The sequence below is a fragment of the Lissotriton helveticus genome, chromosome 1_1 (genome assembly GCF_964261635.1).
Source record: "Lissotriton helveticus chromosome 1_1, aLisHel1.1, whole genome shotgun sequence".
Classification (NCBI taxonomy): Eukaryota; Metazoa; Chordata; class Amphibia; order Caudata; family Salamandridae; genus Lissotriton; species Lissotriton helveticus.
In genome coordinates this window covers 82,274,588-82,294,433 of record NC_136057.1, presented here as the reverse complement: position 1 = coordinate 82,294,433, position 19,846 = coordinate 82,274,588, and the positions used below count along the sequence as shown (strand labels likewise).

General features: G+C 43.9%; 1 protein-coding gene across 1 annotated transcript in view; it reads left to right on the top strand.

Annotated features, from left to right (window-relative positions):
• LOC144758779 (uncharacterized) overlaps positions 1-14,124 on the top strand; it is a 210,165-nt gene extending 196,041 nt beyond the window's left edge. The window contains 1 exon segment of the mRNA XM_078646449.1: positions 12,536-14,124. Within this exon segment, the coding sequence (XP_078502575.1) occupies positions 12,536-13,418 (883 nt within the window). The 3' untranslated portion in view covers positions 13,419-14,124.
• The last annotated feature ends 5,722 nt before the right edge of the window (positions 14,125-19,846 follow it).

Sequence of the window (19,846 nt, the reverse complement as noted above, 5' to 3'; positions counted from 1 at the left end):
GGCTGCTGGTCAGCTGTTGCAGGGGAGTACGGGGGGCTGGCCTTTCTGAGCCCAGCTCAGTGGCTGATCACTATGACCGGAACAGGCTTTTGCCGCTGATGAAGACGTGGGTGGGGCTGTAGGAGGAGCAGATGCAGCTTTGAAGCTGCAAATAAATTTAATTGCAGCGCTTGGAAAATTGGCTACGCCATTGTCCCAGCTGGGTACGTCGTCGTGCCTGCTGTAGGAAAAACTCATTACAGAAAATAGAGCACGCACCATGTTACAACTAAGAAAAGGTGCGGGTAGCCACGGCAGAATACAAATGGGGATATGCCCTTTCTAAGGAGGGACTAATAAGCCTCATAATGAATCAGAAGCCAGCATTTAGGAAGGACAAAGACACAAGCCAATCAAAAATTAGGTCGGGGGAGTGAGCAAAGCTTCTCTCCGTACCGTACTGAACTACCACAGATCTCCACTGAGCAGTGCCCTCATGCTGGCTCAGGCTCAACCTAATAAAGGACTGTGCCCGTTCCAGAGAAAACCTATCTAGATGGAATGAAGTAGACTTTTTCCTTCCCAGTCCCGCTATCATAACTAAGGTTGGTGATTTGTTAACAAGCAGACCCAGTTCAGCCTTGAACGTTGAATGAGACCCAATCAAGCGGTGTAGGGCCAGGGGTGTCCTGGCCATCAAAACTGCATCATCTGCATAGAAGGGAGTAGGCAGCGATTGTCTCAGGGATTCTGCTCCTACACAGAACTGTGCATAGAGACTTGGAACCTCGGTGAATTAGGCTGTGCCAAAACTCACCTTAGTACCCAAAATCCCCTACCAGACTAGCAATCAGTGTCTCATTGGTTCTTACAAACTCCCAATGTTTAGACAACCCAGGACATGGACTTGGAACACCTCAGGTAACGTGGAACACATGAACACTCATTCGTTATACAATCATATCAATCCAGAACGAGGAGTAAATGAGGACGCGTGCACATTTGAAATGTTTATTTTCTAATGCAGTGTTCTCAAGGACAGTATCTTAGCTAATACAAGTAAACATATTATGAGAAACAAAGTAATCAGCATAGGTACTAGTCCATAGGATACAAAGGGTGAAAGCATGTTAAAATGCTAGAGGGAAGAAGGCTAAAAGACACCTAATTCTCACCCTCCCTTGCTAGTATATTATATCATATCTAAGAAGGTCTCTTTGGGTTTTAGCAGGGCGGCCCCGTATCTCTGATCCTAGTGGTAAGGGATCACATCATCTTCCACCAGTTCTCTGCATGCAAAGCATCATCAAGTGTGTGTTAATGCTCTGTGTAGTGCAATATTGAACGCGCCTAAAGCCAGAATTTGGCCGCAGCTGCATATATGTTATGTCTAGAACGTGCGAAGATCAAACCTCACAACAACCACTGTGTTGAACTAATCTTGAAGGCCTCGGCACTCACTGTACAGACATAGCTTACCAAGCAAAGCTGGTACTATTAGCAAAACATATTATTCTTGTGTGAAGCAAAATATCCTACTAGGCTAAAAGCTCTAATAACAATGTGTGCCGTGTGCAGAAGCAGCAGAAAGGTAAAATGGCATTTAAACTCCTAATAAGCTCATGCTAACTTAACACAGTGCGAAGGCAAAGCATATCAATATAACACCCTCCCTTTGATCCGAGCATGGATAACACAAGAAAAAATAAGATAAGGGGCAAACTTTTGAAAGCAGAGTCCAAGAACGACAGTCAGCTCAAAATTGCGAATGTAAAAAAAGTAAAAACCTTCACTCACAAAAATCTCATAAGCAAGAAAGTTTAATCTTTGGCTTGGGCAAAGTCAATAGGCCTGTGGCAGAAAAAATTGCCATATGCCATAAAAAATAAAAATAATATATAAAAAAAATGTTCACTGTCCAATTAATGGTGAAGAAATACTTCATTCTAACATTGAATATGCAACATACTCAGCAACAGCTTCCAATAGGAACTGACTGTTCCCATCCGAAAATAGTTCAGCCATCCAATTTAATAGTGGGAAAGAACATACATGCTCTTTAATTACCGGAGACTTTAGCACCATCAGAGGGCAACTCGGTGGGTTCTCAATGAAGCTGTGTGCCAAGAAATCTTGCGCCGCTGCGAACACATTCCAATGACCCAGTATTCCATGCATCGCTGCAAAGGCCATAATCCCTCCGTCAGAACAAAGCAATTCATGAGCAACTGAGGGGCGCATGAGCTGGTTATAATCCACATCAGGGGACACCGTATTGCAGAGACACAAATCCAGGGCCCAGTCGAAATCGCAACTCAGGCAATGAAAGACAGGCTGTACACATGTAAAATAGGAAAATCGAAACGATAATCCATAAACTGCACTTAAGGTGGCGAGTGGCAGCGCTCCATAGTATTCAAGCATTCTGTTGCGAAACAGAGCCAGTCGTGACAGCTCGTCGTGAAACACAGGATGTGCATCCATTTTGATTGAAACAAAACAGCAGAACGCCGGCAGCCAGCGCCAGTAAAATGGGAAATCCACCAAACAGGCTGGAAAGGATCGAATGAAAGAAAGCAGGAAAGACCCCAAATATACTTTGAAACGATGTCACAAGGCCGCTGCTAACTACTTTGAAAAAGTGAACAGCCCAGTTGTGGAGGATGCATTAAAGATTGTGTGAATTAATTCACCGAAATGTAATGGCAAGTCAGTATTTAACAAAGCATGCACCTCTGTGCGGGTGTTGGCTACGTGAAGGACAAATGTTTCACGAGCAGATGTGAGGGCAACTTCTTTTTGGGACAATAGAGCTCTTATGCGACTCATCTTATTGAACTCTGCTTTCAAGGTCGGAATCCTCGGCCAGATGGAAACATCCAGTTTCCCCATGCGTGGGTGGATACATCACATTTTTACAGCAAACCACACGCTCACTGACGGTAACGACATAAGCAATGCCTTTTATTAACCCACAGCAATCCTCATTGTTTAATAGTAAATAATTCCCATTTGGCAGTAATGTGAATGTGGGAACGATAGCAGGCACGGGGGTACCTTTCAAAACACAGGCTAAATTAGGCTCGTCTTGATTACAGGAGCCCTGTAATTGGATATGTCTACACATTAATGAGTGATCCGGTGTTTCAGTGCATTCTTCACCATTCAGATAAACTTCCTTGCCCTCCCTAAGGCATCTATATGTAAATGGAAGCGACCAGGCTTCATCGATATAGGAACTACCAAGAGGCTCGTATCTACCAATGGCAAAATACTTCATACAATTTTTAAACTCGAACAGAGGAAACGGTAGAGTTATTAATCCGTGGATAAGCCACGTTGCAGTAGTGGCCTCTGCAACAGAAAATGATAAGGACTCTAATCGTTCAATGTGTAACATGGAAAAAGAAGCATCCTTCATTGAAAGTAAATGTTGCTTATCAGTCAAATTAAACTGGGCAAATAGGGAAGAGGTATTCATGTAATGCCATGGCACTTTTCCGGCCTTGAGCGTCAGCAGGGTCCAAGCAAATTGCATAAGAGAATGCAATTGATTTTGACCATGGTACAATACAGACTTCATCTTGCACAATATCAACAACAGATGACACAATATTATCCAATGTGTAAATGCGGGAAGAAATCGTGTTAATGCTATTATCTACCACTGCTTGCACCTTTTCTAAATTAGCCTGATCTATAGCCCTAAGGCGGGTAGCCGCCTCAATCTGGGATGTTTTCCAGAATTCGTTATAAACCGCATATATCCATCTTTTAGATCTACCTTTAGCCGGGCCCTTTATGAAATCAATCAGATCAACATCGTCAGTCAGTTTACATAAATGCTGTTTAACTGACATCAAGGTGGAATGTTTAAGCCAATTCTGACATAATTTGCCTACAGAATAGGTAGTTACAGAATGGTCACTTTCAAAACAGGTATCCACCCTGACCTGTGTAAAGCCATGGGCCAAACCCAGAAAATAATGGGGTACGAGTCAGCACTTCTGTGCCAGAGCAACCAGCCATTGGGATCCAAACTAGATATGTTAAAATAAGAATTTAGCAACAGAGTTTGCAACTCTCTGATCGAAAATTTTTGTAGTATTACCCCAACCTGAATATTCTTCTAAATCGGGGAAAGAAGGAGCATTTAATTTTTTAGTGGTAGCCAATCCAAGGCATGTTGTCTGTGAAATTGTAGAATTCAAAAACATATGATTCGGGATGAGACATGCACGGTGCAAAGCCTCAGTGCCTTGTACCTGCCAACTTTTAGAACCCCAAACAGATTTAAGGTCAACTGTTTCCTTTCACAACTCGTAGCCACCAACAGCTAGCTGGTCTAGAAAGGACTTCGAGTACAATAATTTAGTATCGGTAAGTCTAACCTTGGATATGGACTTTTCGGTCATTTTAAAATAAAATGCTTTGGGATTGGACTGATTTAAAACCAGTAAAATAAGTGTACTTTTTCAAAAAGGCACTAGAACTGCCTTGTATAGGAGCTGGACAATGTTCCCATTGTGTGTAATTCACATTGCTCTTCCTGGTATTAGTTTTATGTAGGTAGTGATTGCCAAAATGTTGGTAACAAAATAAATCACCGTAATTAGCAGATTCTAAATACAAATCTTCAGCATCCAAAGGATGCATAATATTTCAAATCAGAAAACAATGCTTCTACGGCCTGAACATCCCAATCATCAGAACGTATATTTTTTTTAACTACAACCCCCATGTTAACTCTAAGCACATTAGGGACATTTATAACCTCAGTGGGGCCATGGATTTGAAATTTAACAGCATTCCATACAATCCCATCCAGGACAGGCCAAGCTGTGATGTTAACAAAAGCCAAGTCTCTCTTCAATCTGTGTGCAGTATGCGAGGAGGAATGGGGTGCCAATGTTCCATTGAGATGTCGAATGCATGTTCTCTCTTCGACATAGTGTCCATTGACGATACAAAAAAAAGAAAACACAAAACCAATTGACATAAAAAGGTAAATCGAAAAAAGCACTAGCCAAATATATGTCCAAGGGGGAATCAAAAAATGTTTTTTAAATAATCTTGCATAAACAGTAATCCGTGAAGGCTTTCTTGATGTGTGTGAAACAGTGTCAAATGAAAATCTGGATTTTGTGGCCAAGCGAGTTTGTAATTCAGGCATTGATAAGTAAGTTTGGTAAGTGTAGTCAGTTTCATCAAGTTGAGTACCAGGCAATGTACTCAATAAAGGACTAGAAATTGCAGGCATCTCGAAGGCAACCTCAGGCTCAGGAATCGAAGCCATGGCCAATACAGAATTTCTCACAATCGAAGGACATGAGACTGCCGGTGTCATACTAAGAAGAATCGGCCACTCTGTGTATCTTGACAGTGTCAATGGAGATATACCTATTTTCCTTACGACCTGGAAGTGGTGGTAAAATGACTGTTCTTGTGCCCTTCACATCAAGCACTGGAACTGGAGCTCGATAAGAGGGACCAAATTATTTCTTGTTTTCGATCTTCTCCCGAACCAATTCTCTATCTTGGGGTAGCCAGCCAACTACCGGGATCTGCAACGCATCATCCGTGGTGGAGGGCAAGTGTTCCTTTGCAGGACTGTCTCTCGTCTCTTGTAGAGGCTGTAAAACATTGCAATGTTCATCTACGTCAAAGGAGGCAGCAGCAGCCGGCAAGTCTAGACCGTCAAGGTCCGGTACATACATCTTGATACCAAAGAGCATTTCGTATGGGGTCCCCCTACCCAGAGACCTTCTAGGGAGGTTATTAAGTGCACGCTGCACGCCATTGAGGTGGGCCAGCCAGTTCCTGCCAGTGCCTATAACTCGTGCTGTCAAAGATTGCTTTAAGTCACGGTTCATCCGTTCCACAACACTATTACCCTCAGGTCTGTATGGAGACGAAAACTTGACTTGGACCCCCAACGAAGCCATGGCATCCTTATACGCCTTAGAGGCGAAAGCAGGACCCTGATCCGAATTTAAGGTACCACAGGCAAAAATTCCTACAAAGACACACAAATCTCTTATGACAGTCCGTGAATCAGCGCTGCGGTGAGGCCATACCCACACAAAGCGTGTGCATGAATCAACTGCTACTAAGATAAACATATACGCAGTATCAGAAGAAAACAGGACCGGAGTGATCTAAATAAACACAACCAAGTGGTTTATTAGAAATGAACAATTGTGTCTGGGGCAGACGCGCAGCAGTTGAAGGCTTAATCTGCTGGCAAATGTCACATTGAAGGCCATAATCACGCGTCAGTTTGTACAGTCCCCACCACCAGAAACGCTGTTGTAACTGAGCCACAGTGGCTGAAAGGCCCGCATGCTCAGACGCAACCCCTTCATGGCCCGCTGTGAGCAATGTGTGCCTGCGATCCGCGTTGGGAATCAATCTCTCTCCAACATCAGGTTTTTTCACGTAAGGAGCCTTCTCTGGACTTAAGTGGTATGAATACTTCGAAGGGAACCCCTTAGGATATTTACCTCCCCTCTCAGTCGCAGCAACAGCTGCCAAGGTATCATCATCAATCTTACTTTTGGAACGTGTAACTGCTGCAACCAAATATGTTGATACTGCTGATTTTGCTGCCTCATCGGCAAGCGAATTGCCAACAGCATGGACTCCCACGCGCTGATGACCAAGAGTATGAATTACAAACACGAGTGGCAACTGCTCCTTAAGCTCAGCCACTCGGACCCAGAACATTTTATGTTTTATTGTGCTACCCTTGGAATCACGAAAATCATTCTGAATCCAAAAGAACAGGTTTTCATTGTAAGACTGGACACAGTAATACGAATCACTTACAATAAGAGTCGTCACACCAGGATCAGCGTACTCCAAACCAAGCATCAGAGCACGAAACTCTGCCAATTGTGCGGTGCAGTCCCGTAGAGTCTGCGTGTGCACAACTCTGGACTTAAACTCATTATTCACCATGGCACCTACCACAATGGCGCAAGCGGAAACGTATGCATGCTTAGACCCATGCGCAACCTGCGCTGAGCCATCAGTGTATATGATGCAATGGAAATCCTCCAGAGGCCGCATAGCCAAATTTGCAGGATGAACAAATTCATATTGCAAAAACTCCTGTGACTGTAAGAAGGCATCAAAAATAAAGGTGACATCCGGAGATGTCAATGATGCTGCCCATTGTATCCACCGAGGGTGCAAAGCTTTAGAATTTGGTACACTAGCTTTCGTAACTGCCTCTAACGCAGGAAACGGGGTAACAACCAACATGCGTTTTCCCTATGACAGAGCATGTTCTTAAAGAATCACCATCTACACTGCTGTCAAAACTTTCTTCACAGTGGAAAATTGCATTTCAGCCGAAGTGTACAAGTGTGACTTGTAAGCAATAGGTACTGTGTCCCCTTCGTTAAAAGTCAGGTATGTGAAACCCACCGCCACAGGGATGATTTTTATCACCAGGTTGGTGTGGTTATCACGAGTCAGTAAGAATTTAGATTCCAGCAGATCAGGCTGCAAAGATTGCAGAATAGCGGAGTGTTCTGGCATCCAGCACGATTTGGTAAAAGTAGGTTGTATCAAAGCATACAAAGGCTTGATACGCTGGGCACATTAAGGAATGTATGTTCGCCCGAAATTCAAAAATCCCAGCAAAGGCTGTAATTTTTTCACAGTTGGTGGAGCGCGCAGTTGTGCGCATTCCTCCAAGAAGTGAGGAGCCAATCCTCGTCCTTCATTGTTGAGCTCGTAGCCCAGGAACAACACTGTGTACACTGCAATGTGAGACTTTGCAAAGTTGAATTTGTAGCCGAAGTCTGCAAAGCTACAAATGATGCGGTCAACGTGACACAGATGCGTCCAAAGTTCGTCGTCTGTGAGAAAATGTCATCTACATACGAACACGCATCTGGGTCTACTCTCTCCAAGAGAGAGACTATGCGGGCAGCAAATACGCCTGGACTATTCTTATAGCCCATTGGTAAACGTTTGAACTGTTTTTGTTCGCCGCCGCATGTAAAACTGGTCCATTGGGAACTTAGACCATCCAAATAGTGGGCATAAAAACCGTTGGATATGTCAAGCGTAGTTTTAAACCGCTTACGCACAAGACTATCCACTAAGGCAGAGCCGTGTGTATTCTGTACTGCACAGGTACGGCAATGCTAGTTTAAATGGCGGTAATCCAATACCAAATGATACGATCCGTCAGGCTTTGTCACAGTAAAAAGAGTTATTCATCGGTGACACACCTGTTTCAATCATTCCCTGATATTCCAATTGTTCAAGGATTTCCGCAACAGAAGCCTTCGCTTCGCGTCCAATGGGATATTGAGGTTGAGGCTGTGGCATAGACCATAAAGGAATCTCGTGGTGTGGGGAAAATGTATCCCACCCACAGTGTGTACTGTACAGAGCCGGGGCAAGGGCTTTAGCCCACTCTTCTGCAAAATTCAGCGCATGCTCCTTCGAGACAGTGTGCACGAAACTAGGAAGGGAGATGGTAGAGAAATAGACTGGTGCAGACAAACAGACAAAGTCAGACTCCTTTGCCACCCGCCAGAATCATCCCTTTTAATAACCTGGAAATCTGCCGGCAACTCCTGCATGCTCCAACCTCATCCCCCTCACCTATTCTTAGCAGAAGCAGCAGATTCTGAGCTGTGCCCTGCTGTTGCAGAGGAGCACAATAATTTCAAAAAGGGGGTGGTGATGGACAGAGTATCTGAGTTAATCAGAACACTCCTACCCAGTCAACAGATCAGGGCTTGATCCATCACCGTTTTTTAGCTCACTGCACCATCCCAGTTCAGAACCTGGCTATATGCAAATTAGTCTGTTCCTGGCCCAGTGCATCATGGGAACAGGGCAGACCAAACTACCAAGCCAATTCTTCACTGGAAAGGAAACAAGGAGCACAGCAGAGTCTGTAGAAGCGCAGGGATCCCTAGTCTCTCAGGGCGGGCACCTAAACCTTCCGGGTGCCTTCACACTCAGGATAAATGAATACATTTTGTTCTGTGCTTTAGTCGCCCCTCTGTGAGCAATGTCCGGTAGATGGAGCTCTGTGTTAATAAACACATTCAGAGAGGTGGTTGTGTACAAACAAACAGCCACAATACCGTACATTTTGAAAATGTTGAACTTGTCGTTAAATACCTGCTTATAGAGTACCTCATTGGCTGATCATTCCATGGTACTACCAAAATTACATTTGGAAACATTTGCTCAACTGTAAAACACTTCCTACTATGGGTCATTTAACAACTTGGGGCTTTGGGGTTAGGTAACCTACTTAGGATGCTATGTAAAAGATTAAATACAAAAATGAATGCAATCAAACTAATCAACCAGCACTGTGAAAACTGACACGCATTCTGGCATTTTGTATGAATAATGTCGATTTTCTCATAGATGCGAGTAAAGTAATCTTAATGATATCTGCACACTTTTAACTAATAGCACCGAGCTAACTTTGACAACTAGGCAATGAACACATTTTCATGTACCCCCAAAACCCCCCTGCCCCAATCCCCTTGGCAAACCTCATTGCCTCCAAGTGTTTGGGGGATAACCAAGACGCAGAAGAGTGAGTCAAATAGTCTAGAAAATGAAAGAGAAGCTGGGAAACTGATTCACATGCTCCGATCGCGTTGGTTAGTCTGTAAGCACTACTTTTATTAATGAGTTTCTCATTAGTAAAGCACCACGGTGTACATGTGTGGCGACACTTCACCCATGAGGTACTTGCCAAGCATTTGTTGACACAATCCACACCTTGTGTCTTTTTCAATATATTTATTACGAAGTGCAGGACCTTTCGAAGGGATTTTGCACACTACATACATTCACTCTAAAAATAAAACGTGTAGGTAAAAAATAATTGGCATTCACAACGTCAATAGCTCTAACTCACAAATGCGAGACCTATTTGCATTGCAAATGCTTGTTAATATTTACATCAGACCTCTGGCAGAGGTAGTGAAATATTTTGGAATATCTCACTAGTGTTGTATGCTGATGACACTCAGCTAATTATTTCCCTGTCGGCAGAGTCGACTGGCTTTTGTGTCAAATCTAAAAACTGTATCAGCGTTGGCCAAATGTATGCATGACATCTGTTTAAAACTTAATTAAACAAACAGAGCTCTAAAGGAGCCACCAGCCTAGCTGCCTGGATGCAACTTTACATGCCCTCCAGAACGCTACGCTCCATCCAATCTAAACCTGGCCCACATCCCTCGTCACAGGAGAGACAGAATGAAAGGTTTCTCCTTCCATGTCTTAGCTCCAACCCAAATGAAATTCTATGCCTCCTAACCTTAGAAAGATTCAATATCACTTACTATTCCGGAAACAGTGGAGGACCCAGCTCTTCTCCATCTAGGCTGACGATTTCGCCTCTCTGGGGCTGTGTTTATTAGGATCCTTTCATGTCCCTTGCTGATATTTTCTGACACCCGGACCCTCACCTTCCCCCTCAGGGCAGGCAGCCTTCAGGTGTTGTGCTTTCTATGGCTCGGCTCCCCTCTTGTAAAGGGTCAAAGTGGTAACACCCTTGCAGCAAGTGCCTTTATCAGCCACAGGATTAAGATACAGTGCACCCCAATTCCCAGTTCAGTAAAAGCCTAAAACAGACCCAAAATAGAGCATGTACCTACATGTTCGCCTCCCCTGTTTGTACCTCATAAGTAGCTACCTGTGCACTTCTTCCGTTTTTATGTCCCCGGCGAGCTTCTCTAAAGATGCTTTTGATCCTTCTACGCTATCATGGCATTTGTCTATTTCTTCATTACCTGATGTCTTCTGTGTTCATTGTGTCACTCCCCTGCTTTAGCGGTCAATGAACCCTGCTGAGCGAGTATGCAGCCATAAGGGAGCTGAATGTAAGAAATATCCAGAGGTGTAAGTGCTGCACTCACCCTCAAGCAATGGACATCTTGTCTTATTCTTCAAATGCTCCATCCACTGACCGAGAAGCATGCTGGCACCAAACGGAAGACATTTAGTTAGATACCCCGGTAAAGGCAGAAAAAGATAAAAAGCAGACACGTACTGGCAGCAGAGATATTGCAGGTATACTATTAGTTGTGATGGAATCACTGTAATAAATGGTGCAATCTTCCAACAAGTGCTTTAACCGTCCCTAGGAATGTGGCAAAAATAACTTAACAAACAGAAGTAAAGACAGGAGTTAGAACTTCAGCTCCTCCAGTGTAAACTGTGAAGTACTGTCAAGAAGAGTGTGAATGGAGCTACATTTGTTATATACTTCCTGAAGCGTTACGTTTATTATATACTTCCTGGAGCATTAGCTTTATTATATACTTCCTGAAGTGTTACATTTATTATAAACTTCATGAAGAGTTTTCTTTGTCATTTAGTCTTGAAAGGGTTACTGTTGTCATACACTTACTGAAACTGAAGTGACATCAGCACATCCTGATCCATCTCTTTTTACACAATACCTTCTTGTTTATATGAAATCTTAGCCATGTGTGTCTTCGTAAAGCTGTACTTCTAGCAAGTGGGTGCTCCATGTGTGCTCTTTCTGTACTAAGTTACTCTGTGAACACTGGAAAATCACCGCCTTTTCTGAATTAAGTAAGATTTACATGTTCAATAGAACATTTAGTTAAATATCTGTGTATGGGGAAATATCTCTTGGTAACTTTCATAAATGGTCTTTTACAACTAGTTAAATATTGTGTATTCACATACTCTTACATTTTCATTTAGTGATTTTAAATCTCTTTACCTCCAATAGGAAACCAGCCTTGAATGCACAAATGATCGTGAATAATGACAGTAATCGCGCAAATCTGAAAAAGTGGTAAAGAAAATGAGCTCCAATATTCAGGAAAAGATCTGCACAGTCAGAGACTGAAAAACCTGAACATAAACTGATAGATCCTCGAAGAGGCAGTCAAGAGCAATTCAGTGGATGTAAGAGTCTGAGCTGGGCACCTCCACGCAACAGGACTAAAAAATGACCTCTAGAAAATTAAGGCAACAACACTGACAAACCACTTCCTGTATTAACAGGCCTCCACCACCAGCTTTGATAATGTGTTCGGTATGAGGTGGATACAGCATTGCTCTGCTTCCTGTGATGATGACAGACCCATCATTGAGCACGCTAGGTGTATTGTAAACTCTTCCTGGCCAAACCATAGGAGCAAGAGAAAAGCCCAAGGGAGTGGAGCCAGACAACTAAGGGCAAAGGAAAGTGGGTCTCTGAGACTGTCCAAATTTGCTTCGACCAGAAGGAAGACTAATCTTCACTCATAAACATGCAAAACCATTCCTCAATCTAAAGACATAACCACCTACAAAGAAGCTTTACTTGCCACAGTTATAATGTGTAGTTGGTGAGGCTTGTATTTCATTGTGAAATCTGAAATCAACCATCCAAAATACCACACACATACAAGGAATGTGAGAATAACACAAGTGCTTTATCAACCATGTTAGCTCCTCAGGAAACCCAGTCATGGGATGCAGATAATGATAAACCTGACCCAGAGACACTAACCAAGAAAGAGAAATCATACACAAGCAGCAAGAGCTTTAGTTTATCATCACTACTAAAGAGCCATCAGCACACACACACAGGAGAAGCAACATGCAATTGCAATGAATGTTTGAAGAACTTTAGTCAGTTAGCACTCCTAAAAGATCATCAGCGAACACACATGGGGGGAAAACCATACCATTGCACTGAATGTGTGAAGAGCTTCAGTCGCTTATCACTACTCCAAATACATCAGCGAACACACACCGGGGAAAAACCATACCATTGCACTGACTGTATGAAGAGCTTCAGTCAGTTACCAAACCTCAAAAGACATCAGCGAACACACACAGGGGAAAAACCGTACCATTGCACTGAATGTGTGAAGAGCTTCAGTCTATTAGCACACCTCAAAATACATCAGCGAACACACACTGGGGAAAAACCATACCATTGCAATGAATGTGGAATTTTTTTTTGTGATTCCTCAACTCTTAGGAATCATCTGCAAACACACACAGGAGAAAAACCATACCATTGCAGTGAATGTGTGAAGAGTTTCAGACGGTTATCACACCTCAAAATACATCTGCGAACACACACAGGGGAAAAACCATATCAGTGCACTGAATGTGTGAAGAGCTTCAGTCAGTTCTCAAACTTCACAATACATCAGCTAACACACTCAGAAGAAAAATCATAGCATTGCAGAGAATGTGTGAAGCGCTTTAGTGGGTCATCAGACATACAAAAACATATTCGAACACACACTGGGGAAAAACCATACCATTGCAATGAATGTGGAGGCAGTTTTAGTGATTCCTCAAATCTCAGAAATCATCAGCGAACACACATAGGGGAAACGCCATTACAGTGCCAGGAATGTACGAAGAGCTTTAGTATGTTATCAATTCTGCGGAGACATCCGTGAACACACACTAGATCGTAGCATTCTGAATGATCTGTAAGGTGCTTTTGTGTTGCTGGAGCTGCCAAATAAACAGTGTTCTCATAGACCAGCCTTGCCCAGAGGAAGGAGTTCTTCGATATAATATGTACATCAGAAGAAAGGCTACATCTTCAGTAGCCAAAGATAGTAGAAACGAATGCTTTCCACCGAGTTCATTTTCACAAAGTGCTGAGTCCGGGAAGTTCTTCCTGCTGCCGACCATCATCATCATCACCACGACCACCACCCAACCACACTGCCAGTCAGGAACAGGAACGAGACTGCTCTTAGCACACCCATCCTTATACACAACACACTACAGGGGTTTGCTTCAGGATCAAACTCACTTTCCTTACACGTTATCAGCAACAAGTTCAAAACTGAACAAATTATATTTAGGAACAAGTGGTTTGTATGGCCATCAGTGGCATAATACATTTGAAACCCAATACTTTATAAATCTGTATGAATGATACATAACCAAACATCCAAACACCACCCATGTATGGACATCCAGACGTGTGTACCAGGATCAAACTCAATTTACTTTAACATTAACATGAACTAAATTATGATACAGCAGAAACAATCATGAGGCTATGAAATGTACACAATGATGACTAGATTTTACATATTAATATGAAATGTATGTTTTTAGATATGTAATAAAACAACAAATTTATTTGAATTCATGGTATTTGACTGCTGATTGTATAGGAGATCTTAAATGTGATTTATTCCCTAAATGTTAAAGATAATTTGTGATGTCAGCAAGGAGCCTAGTTTATTTGGCAATAGAGGGGTCAAATCTCAATAGCGTGACTGCTTTCAGCTGGGATTCTGGCGCAGGTGGAATCAGAGTGGACTTTTCTCGCCAGTGTGCCTTCGCTCAGAGTGCGAGGCGGTTCTTTGCTTGAGATGGTACTACCTCTCCTTCTGTGTTAATGAAGAGAGAAGTGCTACCTGTAATACTGAGATCTGGGCTTCACTTCTGTTTTGGTAACATAATTCAGTTCTACCCAATCCATACCTGATTTGTTTAGGAAAGCTAAAAACATGTCTGTATCCTGGCACTACTCTTGTTAATAATCCATGAAAATACCACAGAAGGTTGAGCACTTGAAAGCAGTGTGAAACACCAGGGATTGAAACATGAATTTGTCAAATACAAAATGTACTTTTTTTTAAGGTTCTTATATAGCTCTGCTATATCTAATAATGTCTGATGGGTTTTCTTCGAGAGCCCTTTCTCCTTCGAAGAAGTTTTCCATCAACAGACCCAGTGGGAATTCCTATGAAAGGCTGACAATATCTCCAACTATAAACAGGACCGGTGGGAGGACCGTTGGTGTGGCTGGTATAATGTTTGGTTGCATTTTTGATGGAGTGCCCTGTCCACCATACCCTGAATCCAGCCTGTCTTTCTTTAGTGATTTTTCTATTTTGGGTTACATTTGAAGACTGTTCCTTTCCTTTATAGTTTGACAGATGGTTCATGGTCTGTCAGAGGAGCAGGCGTAACAGCTTCCACTACCCCGTTGGACTACCGTGCACCATATTTAGCGATCTCCACTAATCTAGCGATCCCTGTGTCTTCAGAGGAGCAACAGGAGCTCCTCCAAAAGCACCTAAGTGTGCTAAGTGCCATATTTCACACGGGTGACCAACAGGCATTTTTGTTTTACTCCTAAAGTGAGAGTTTGCTTTTGCTTTTTGTAAAATCAATAATATTGTACTTGATACACTGAGAACTTTCTACAAGGGAGTCTGGGTAATTTTTTCCTAGTTTTTTTCTGTTTCAGACAGTTAGTCTTTACATAATGTTCCTGAAGAAAAGCAAGAAGGTCAGAAGGCCTACCATAAGTAGGACGAATGGTCTGATGTACGTACACCAACTGCCCCAGCTATGTCTGTCATTGTTGTGAGGGTTCCTGAGGTTCTGACCTCCGTTCAAACAGAGGGGAATAGTGACAGATTCTTCTCACCAACTTCCAAAATTCTCCAATTTATTTTTATAATCCAATCTTCCTTAGAAACCTTGGTTGGAAGTTTGTAACTTTGTGTCTGATGTTGTGTAAAACCAGTGTGCCTTTCTCCAAGTCTGTACAGTGCATCAAATGTTGTATAAAAGCAGTGTGCCACCCTCGGTGGCTGTGCTGTTGAATCAGATTATGTGTAGAAATAGTGTGCAGCCTTCTTCGGCTGCATAAAGACGTATGTAAAACCATTGTGTCTCTATAAGCTTGCTGCCGACTGCGGTGTCATAGTGTCCACCTTCTATATGGGATTCTATCTGTTTTCTGTTGAGTGCAAGCGTCATAGTGTCCACCTTCTACCATGGATTCTCTCTGTTTGTCGCCATCATTATGAGACGCAGGAGCTGCAGAAAGAAGGGCCGCAGCATTCACTAATAATGTGTTGTTATTAAAATGTTACAGGTCACAATGACAAGTTAAATTAAATACTGTGGCTCTGTCGCTATTGTGGCAATTATCTTAAGCTACCTAGCGTCTTCATGTACATCTTGCAGAATAGTGAACAAATGTAGATTCACCATTCTATGCACCTCACTTTGTTGATGGGAAACCTGTGGGGTAGCATCCCTTAATTTGACTATTAAAAAAGGAATAAGGATAAGTAGACCTCCTTTGTCGAATTATCAAATGTTATGATATAGTAACATAGTCTTTATTGGGTTAAAAGCTTGTCCTGAGAATCCCGATCTCTCTCTGATATGTCTATTAGCAAAAATGACCATGATTTTGTGTTTCAGACCGCAATCTTATGTATGTTTCAGCTAGGCAGTGTTCTCCTAGAATTCTGTTCTCAATCTCCAGCTGTACAAAACATTTTTAACAGCAGTGGATTATCCTGCCTTTCCTGAGTGGCCAAGTCTCTGTGTAGCTAGATGTCTTAAAGAATAGTAAGCTTGAACATCTGTCTCAGAACGCTTGATCCTCAAATCCTTATTTACTATAGGAAACTTCATTGTCCTGTATCCTCTGCTCCTGTTTCCAGATGGGTTACGTGGTCCATGAAACAATCTAGAATTGATAGAACCTGTTTCATGGGGTCATTCCTCTAGGTCTGCCATCGCTTCCTAAGCGGTTGCAATAACAGAACATTCTGAGAGCTGCTAATTTCTTTCAGTTTCCACTTTCAAAACTTTCCATTGCAAACAAATTGTTCATGCTTCGTCTGTTAATAAGCAGCTTTAAAATAGCACAATGATAGTCTCCAGTCTTGCAAAATCCAGGTGTTCCCAGTGTCAATGATGGAAAGTCCTAATTTCATTAAATACACTTAGGGCCCGATGTAGGTAAATGTAATTTACCAACTCTAAAATACCGAATTTTACCGATTCGGTATTTTAGAATCGATAAATGCTATGTAGAAAAAAATCAGTATTTTTTACCGATTCGGTAAAATTCGGTATCTGTCATTCGGAATTTACCGAATCGGTAAATACCGAATCGGAAAGCATGTAAAACTGAAACTGAATCAGGCAGCCAATCAGGTCCTACCACCCTCCCCCTCCCTACCAGGAAGTGGCTATACAAGCAGCTGCAAGTAATTAGAAGGTTCTGGAGAGGCAGTTGGAGCTGAGCTGAGTGCAGGAGCCACAGACAGAGTTTTGCACTTTTAAATTGTGAAAATGGCAAGCAGCAGTGAAAAGGAGCAGCCAGAGAGGAAGAGGAAACTAAAATTAAGCTCAATGGAGCTACAGGTCCTTGTGGAGGAGGTGGTGAAGGAACACCAGAATTTATTTGGCAAGCTGTCCCTGACTGTGCCTGAGTCTGCCAAAAGAAAGATTTGGCTGCACATTCAAACAAAGGTTAATGCTGTTGGAGTGACTCCAAGGGACATAGAAGACCTGAAGAAGAGGTGGTATGACCTCAGGAGCCTGACCAAGAAAACAAGCATTGGAAATGCAATAGGTCTCGCAATAACGCGAGTCTGAACTATTAGCATTGTAAATGATAATGCCCTTTATTTTAGCGTTCTGGTTTTTGGAACATAAATAAAAGGCTTTGTCATTTACAAGGCCTATAGCTTAAATTTGCGTTAAAACGAGACCTATTGCATTGCAATGGTGGTGGTGCTGCTGAGTTTTCTCTGAATCTGCACTCTGAATCTGCACCCACAATCTGCACTCTGAATCTGCACTCTGAATCTGCACCCACAATCTGCACCCACAATCTGCACCCACAATCTGCACCCACAATCTGCACCCTGAATCTGCACTCTGAATCTGCACCCACAATCTGCACCCACAATCTGCACCCACAATCTGCACCCACAATCTGCACCCACAATCTGCACCCACAATCTGCACTCTGAATCTGCACCCACAATCTGCACTCTGAATCTGCACTCTGAATCTGCACTCTGAATCTGCACTCTGAATCTGCACCCTGAATCTGCACTCTGAATCTGCACCCACAATCTGCACCCACAATCTGCACCCACAATCTGCACCCACAATCTGCACTCTGAATCTGCACCCACAATCTGCACCCACAATCTGCACTCTGAATCTGCACTCTGAATCTGCACTCTGAATCTGCACCCACAATCTGCACCCACAATCTGCACCCACAATCTGCACCCACAATCTGCACCCACAGTCTGTACCCACAGTCTGCACCCACAGTCTGCACTCTGAATCTGCACCCACAATCTGCACCCACAGTCTGCACCCACAGTCTGCACCCACAGTCTGCACTCTGAATCTGCACCCACAATCTGCACCCACAATCTGCACCCACAATCTGCACTCTGAATCTGCACCCACAATCTGCACCCACAATCTGCACCCACAATCTGCACCCACAGTCTGCACCCACAGTCTGCACCCACAATCTGCACCCACAATCTGCACCCACAATCTGCACCCACAATCTGCACCCACAATGTGTGAGTGGCGTTGCGTGTGTGAGTGGCGTTGCGTGGCTGAGTGGCGTTGCGTGGCTGAGTGGCGTTGCGTGTGTGAGTGGCGTTGCGTGTGTGAGTGGCGTTGCGTGGCTGAGTGGCATTGCGTGGCTGAGTGGCATTGCGTGGCTGAGTGGCGTTGCGTGGCTGAGTGGCGTTGCGTGGCTGAGTGGCGTTGCGTGGCTGAGTGGCGTTGCGTGTGTGAGTGGCGTTGCGTGGCTGAGTGGCGTTGCGTGGCTGAGTGGCGTTGCGTGGCTGAGTGGTGTTGCGTGTGTGAGAGGCGTTGCGTGTGTGAGAGTGGCATTGCGCGTGTGAGAGTGGCATTGCGTGTGTGAGTGGCGTTGCGCGTGTGAGTGGCGTTGCGCGTGTGAGTGGCGTTGCGCGTGTGAGTGGCGTTGCGCGTGTGAGTGGCGTTGCGCGTGTGAGTGGCGTTGCGTGTGTGAGTGGCGTTGCGTGGATGATAGTGGGCTTGCGTGGGTGTGAGTGGCATTGCGTGTCTGTAAGTGTTGCTGTGTGGGTGAAAGTGGCACAGAGCCTTTGATGTGGCCTGGCGCAGGAGAAATGCTGCTGCTGCTAATTAAATACAAGAGTGGCCGGGAAGCGGCCAGGAAACACAAGTGCGGCCGGCCACATAATTAGGGGAGGAGAAGCCGCACAGCACACGCTGGGAGAAGCCCTTTGATGTGCTGTGCGGCCGCGATGCGCGCTCTGTGCTGGGGGAGGGAGGAGGGCCATTAGCCTGACGAAGGGTGGGAGGGACATTGAGGAACAGATGGCCATGAAAGTGTATGGGCCAAAAGCGCGTGCCTGTACGTGCACTCGAAGAAAACGCCACGAAAAAAAGCGGTGGTTTGACAATCAGTTCGAGCACTTGAATTCTCGGCCATTTCCCATTCCTTCGGAATGGTGAAGGACGAGACCTAAAAACTCTCTGAAATCCACAAACAGGCAAACAAAACTGGAGGAGGGAAGAACCGTGCACCCCCCTGACTGACCTGGAGGAGCTGGTGGGGTCCACCATTGAACTTGAGAGCGTCTGTGGACTGGGAGATGCAGACAGCTCACCAGAGCTGCAACCAAAAAAGGTAAGATGCATGCACAGCAATCACCCCCACCCCATCAGCCTTCCCTTTTCCCCATGTGGCATAGTTAACCCCAGTCCAGTAGAGGTTGCACTATACAGGAGCAATGCATCATGGGACATGTAGTCAGTAAATGAAAGACCGTGTCATTCAGCACAGCAAGCAAAAAGTCAGGCAAATCATGTCAGACATAATGAAGCGCAGGCAACATGTAAAGTGTGTAAGTGTGAAAAATGTAATTGTAGTTGTTGTGAGGCAGTAGCACTGAGCTAATGTTCGTTATATGTCCACATGCGAGACATCTTGCAAGCACACCAGGGAGACGGAAGGCACGCACCAGAGAGGGATGACAGCCAGGATCCAGGACCAAGTGCAGGGAATGTCACAGAGGACACA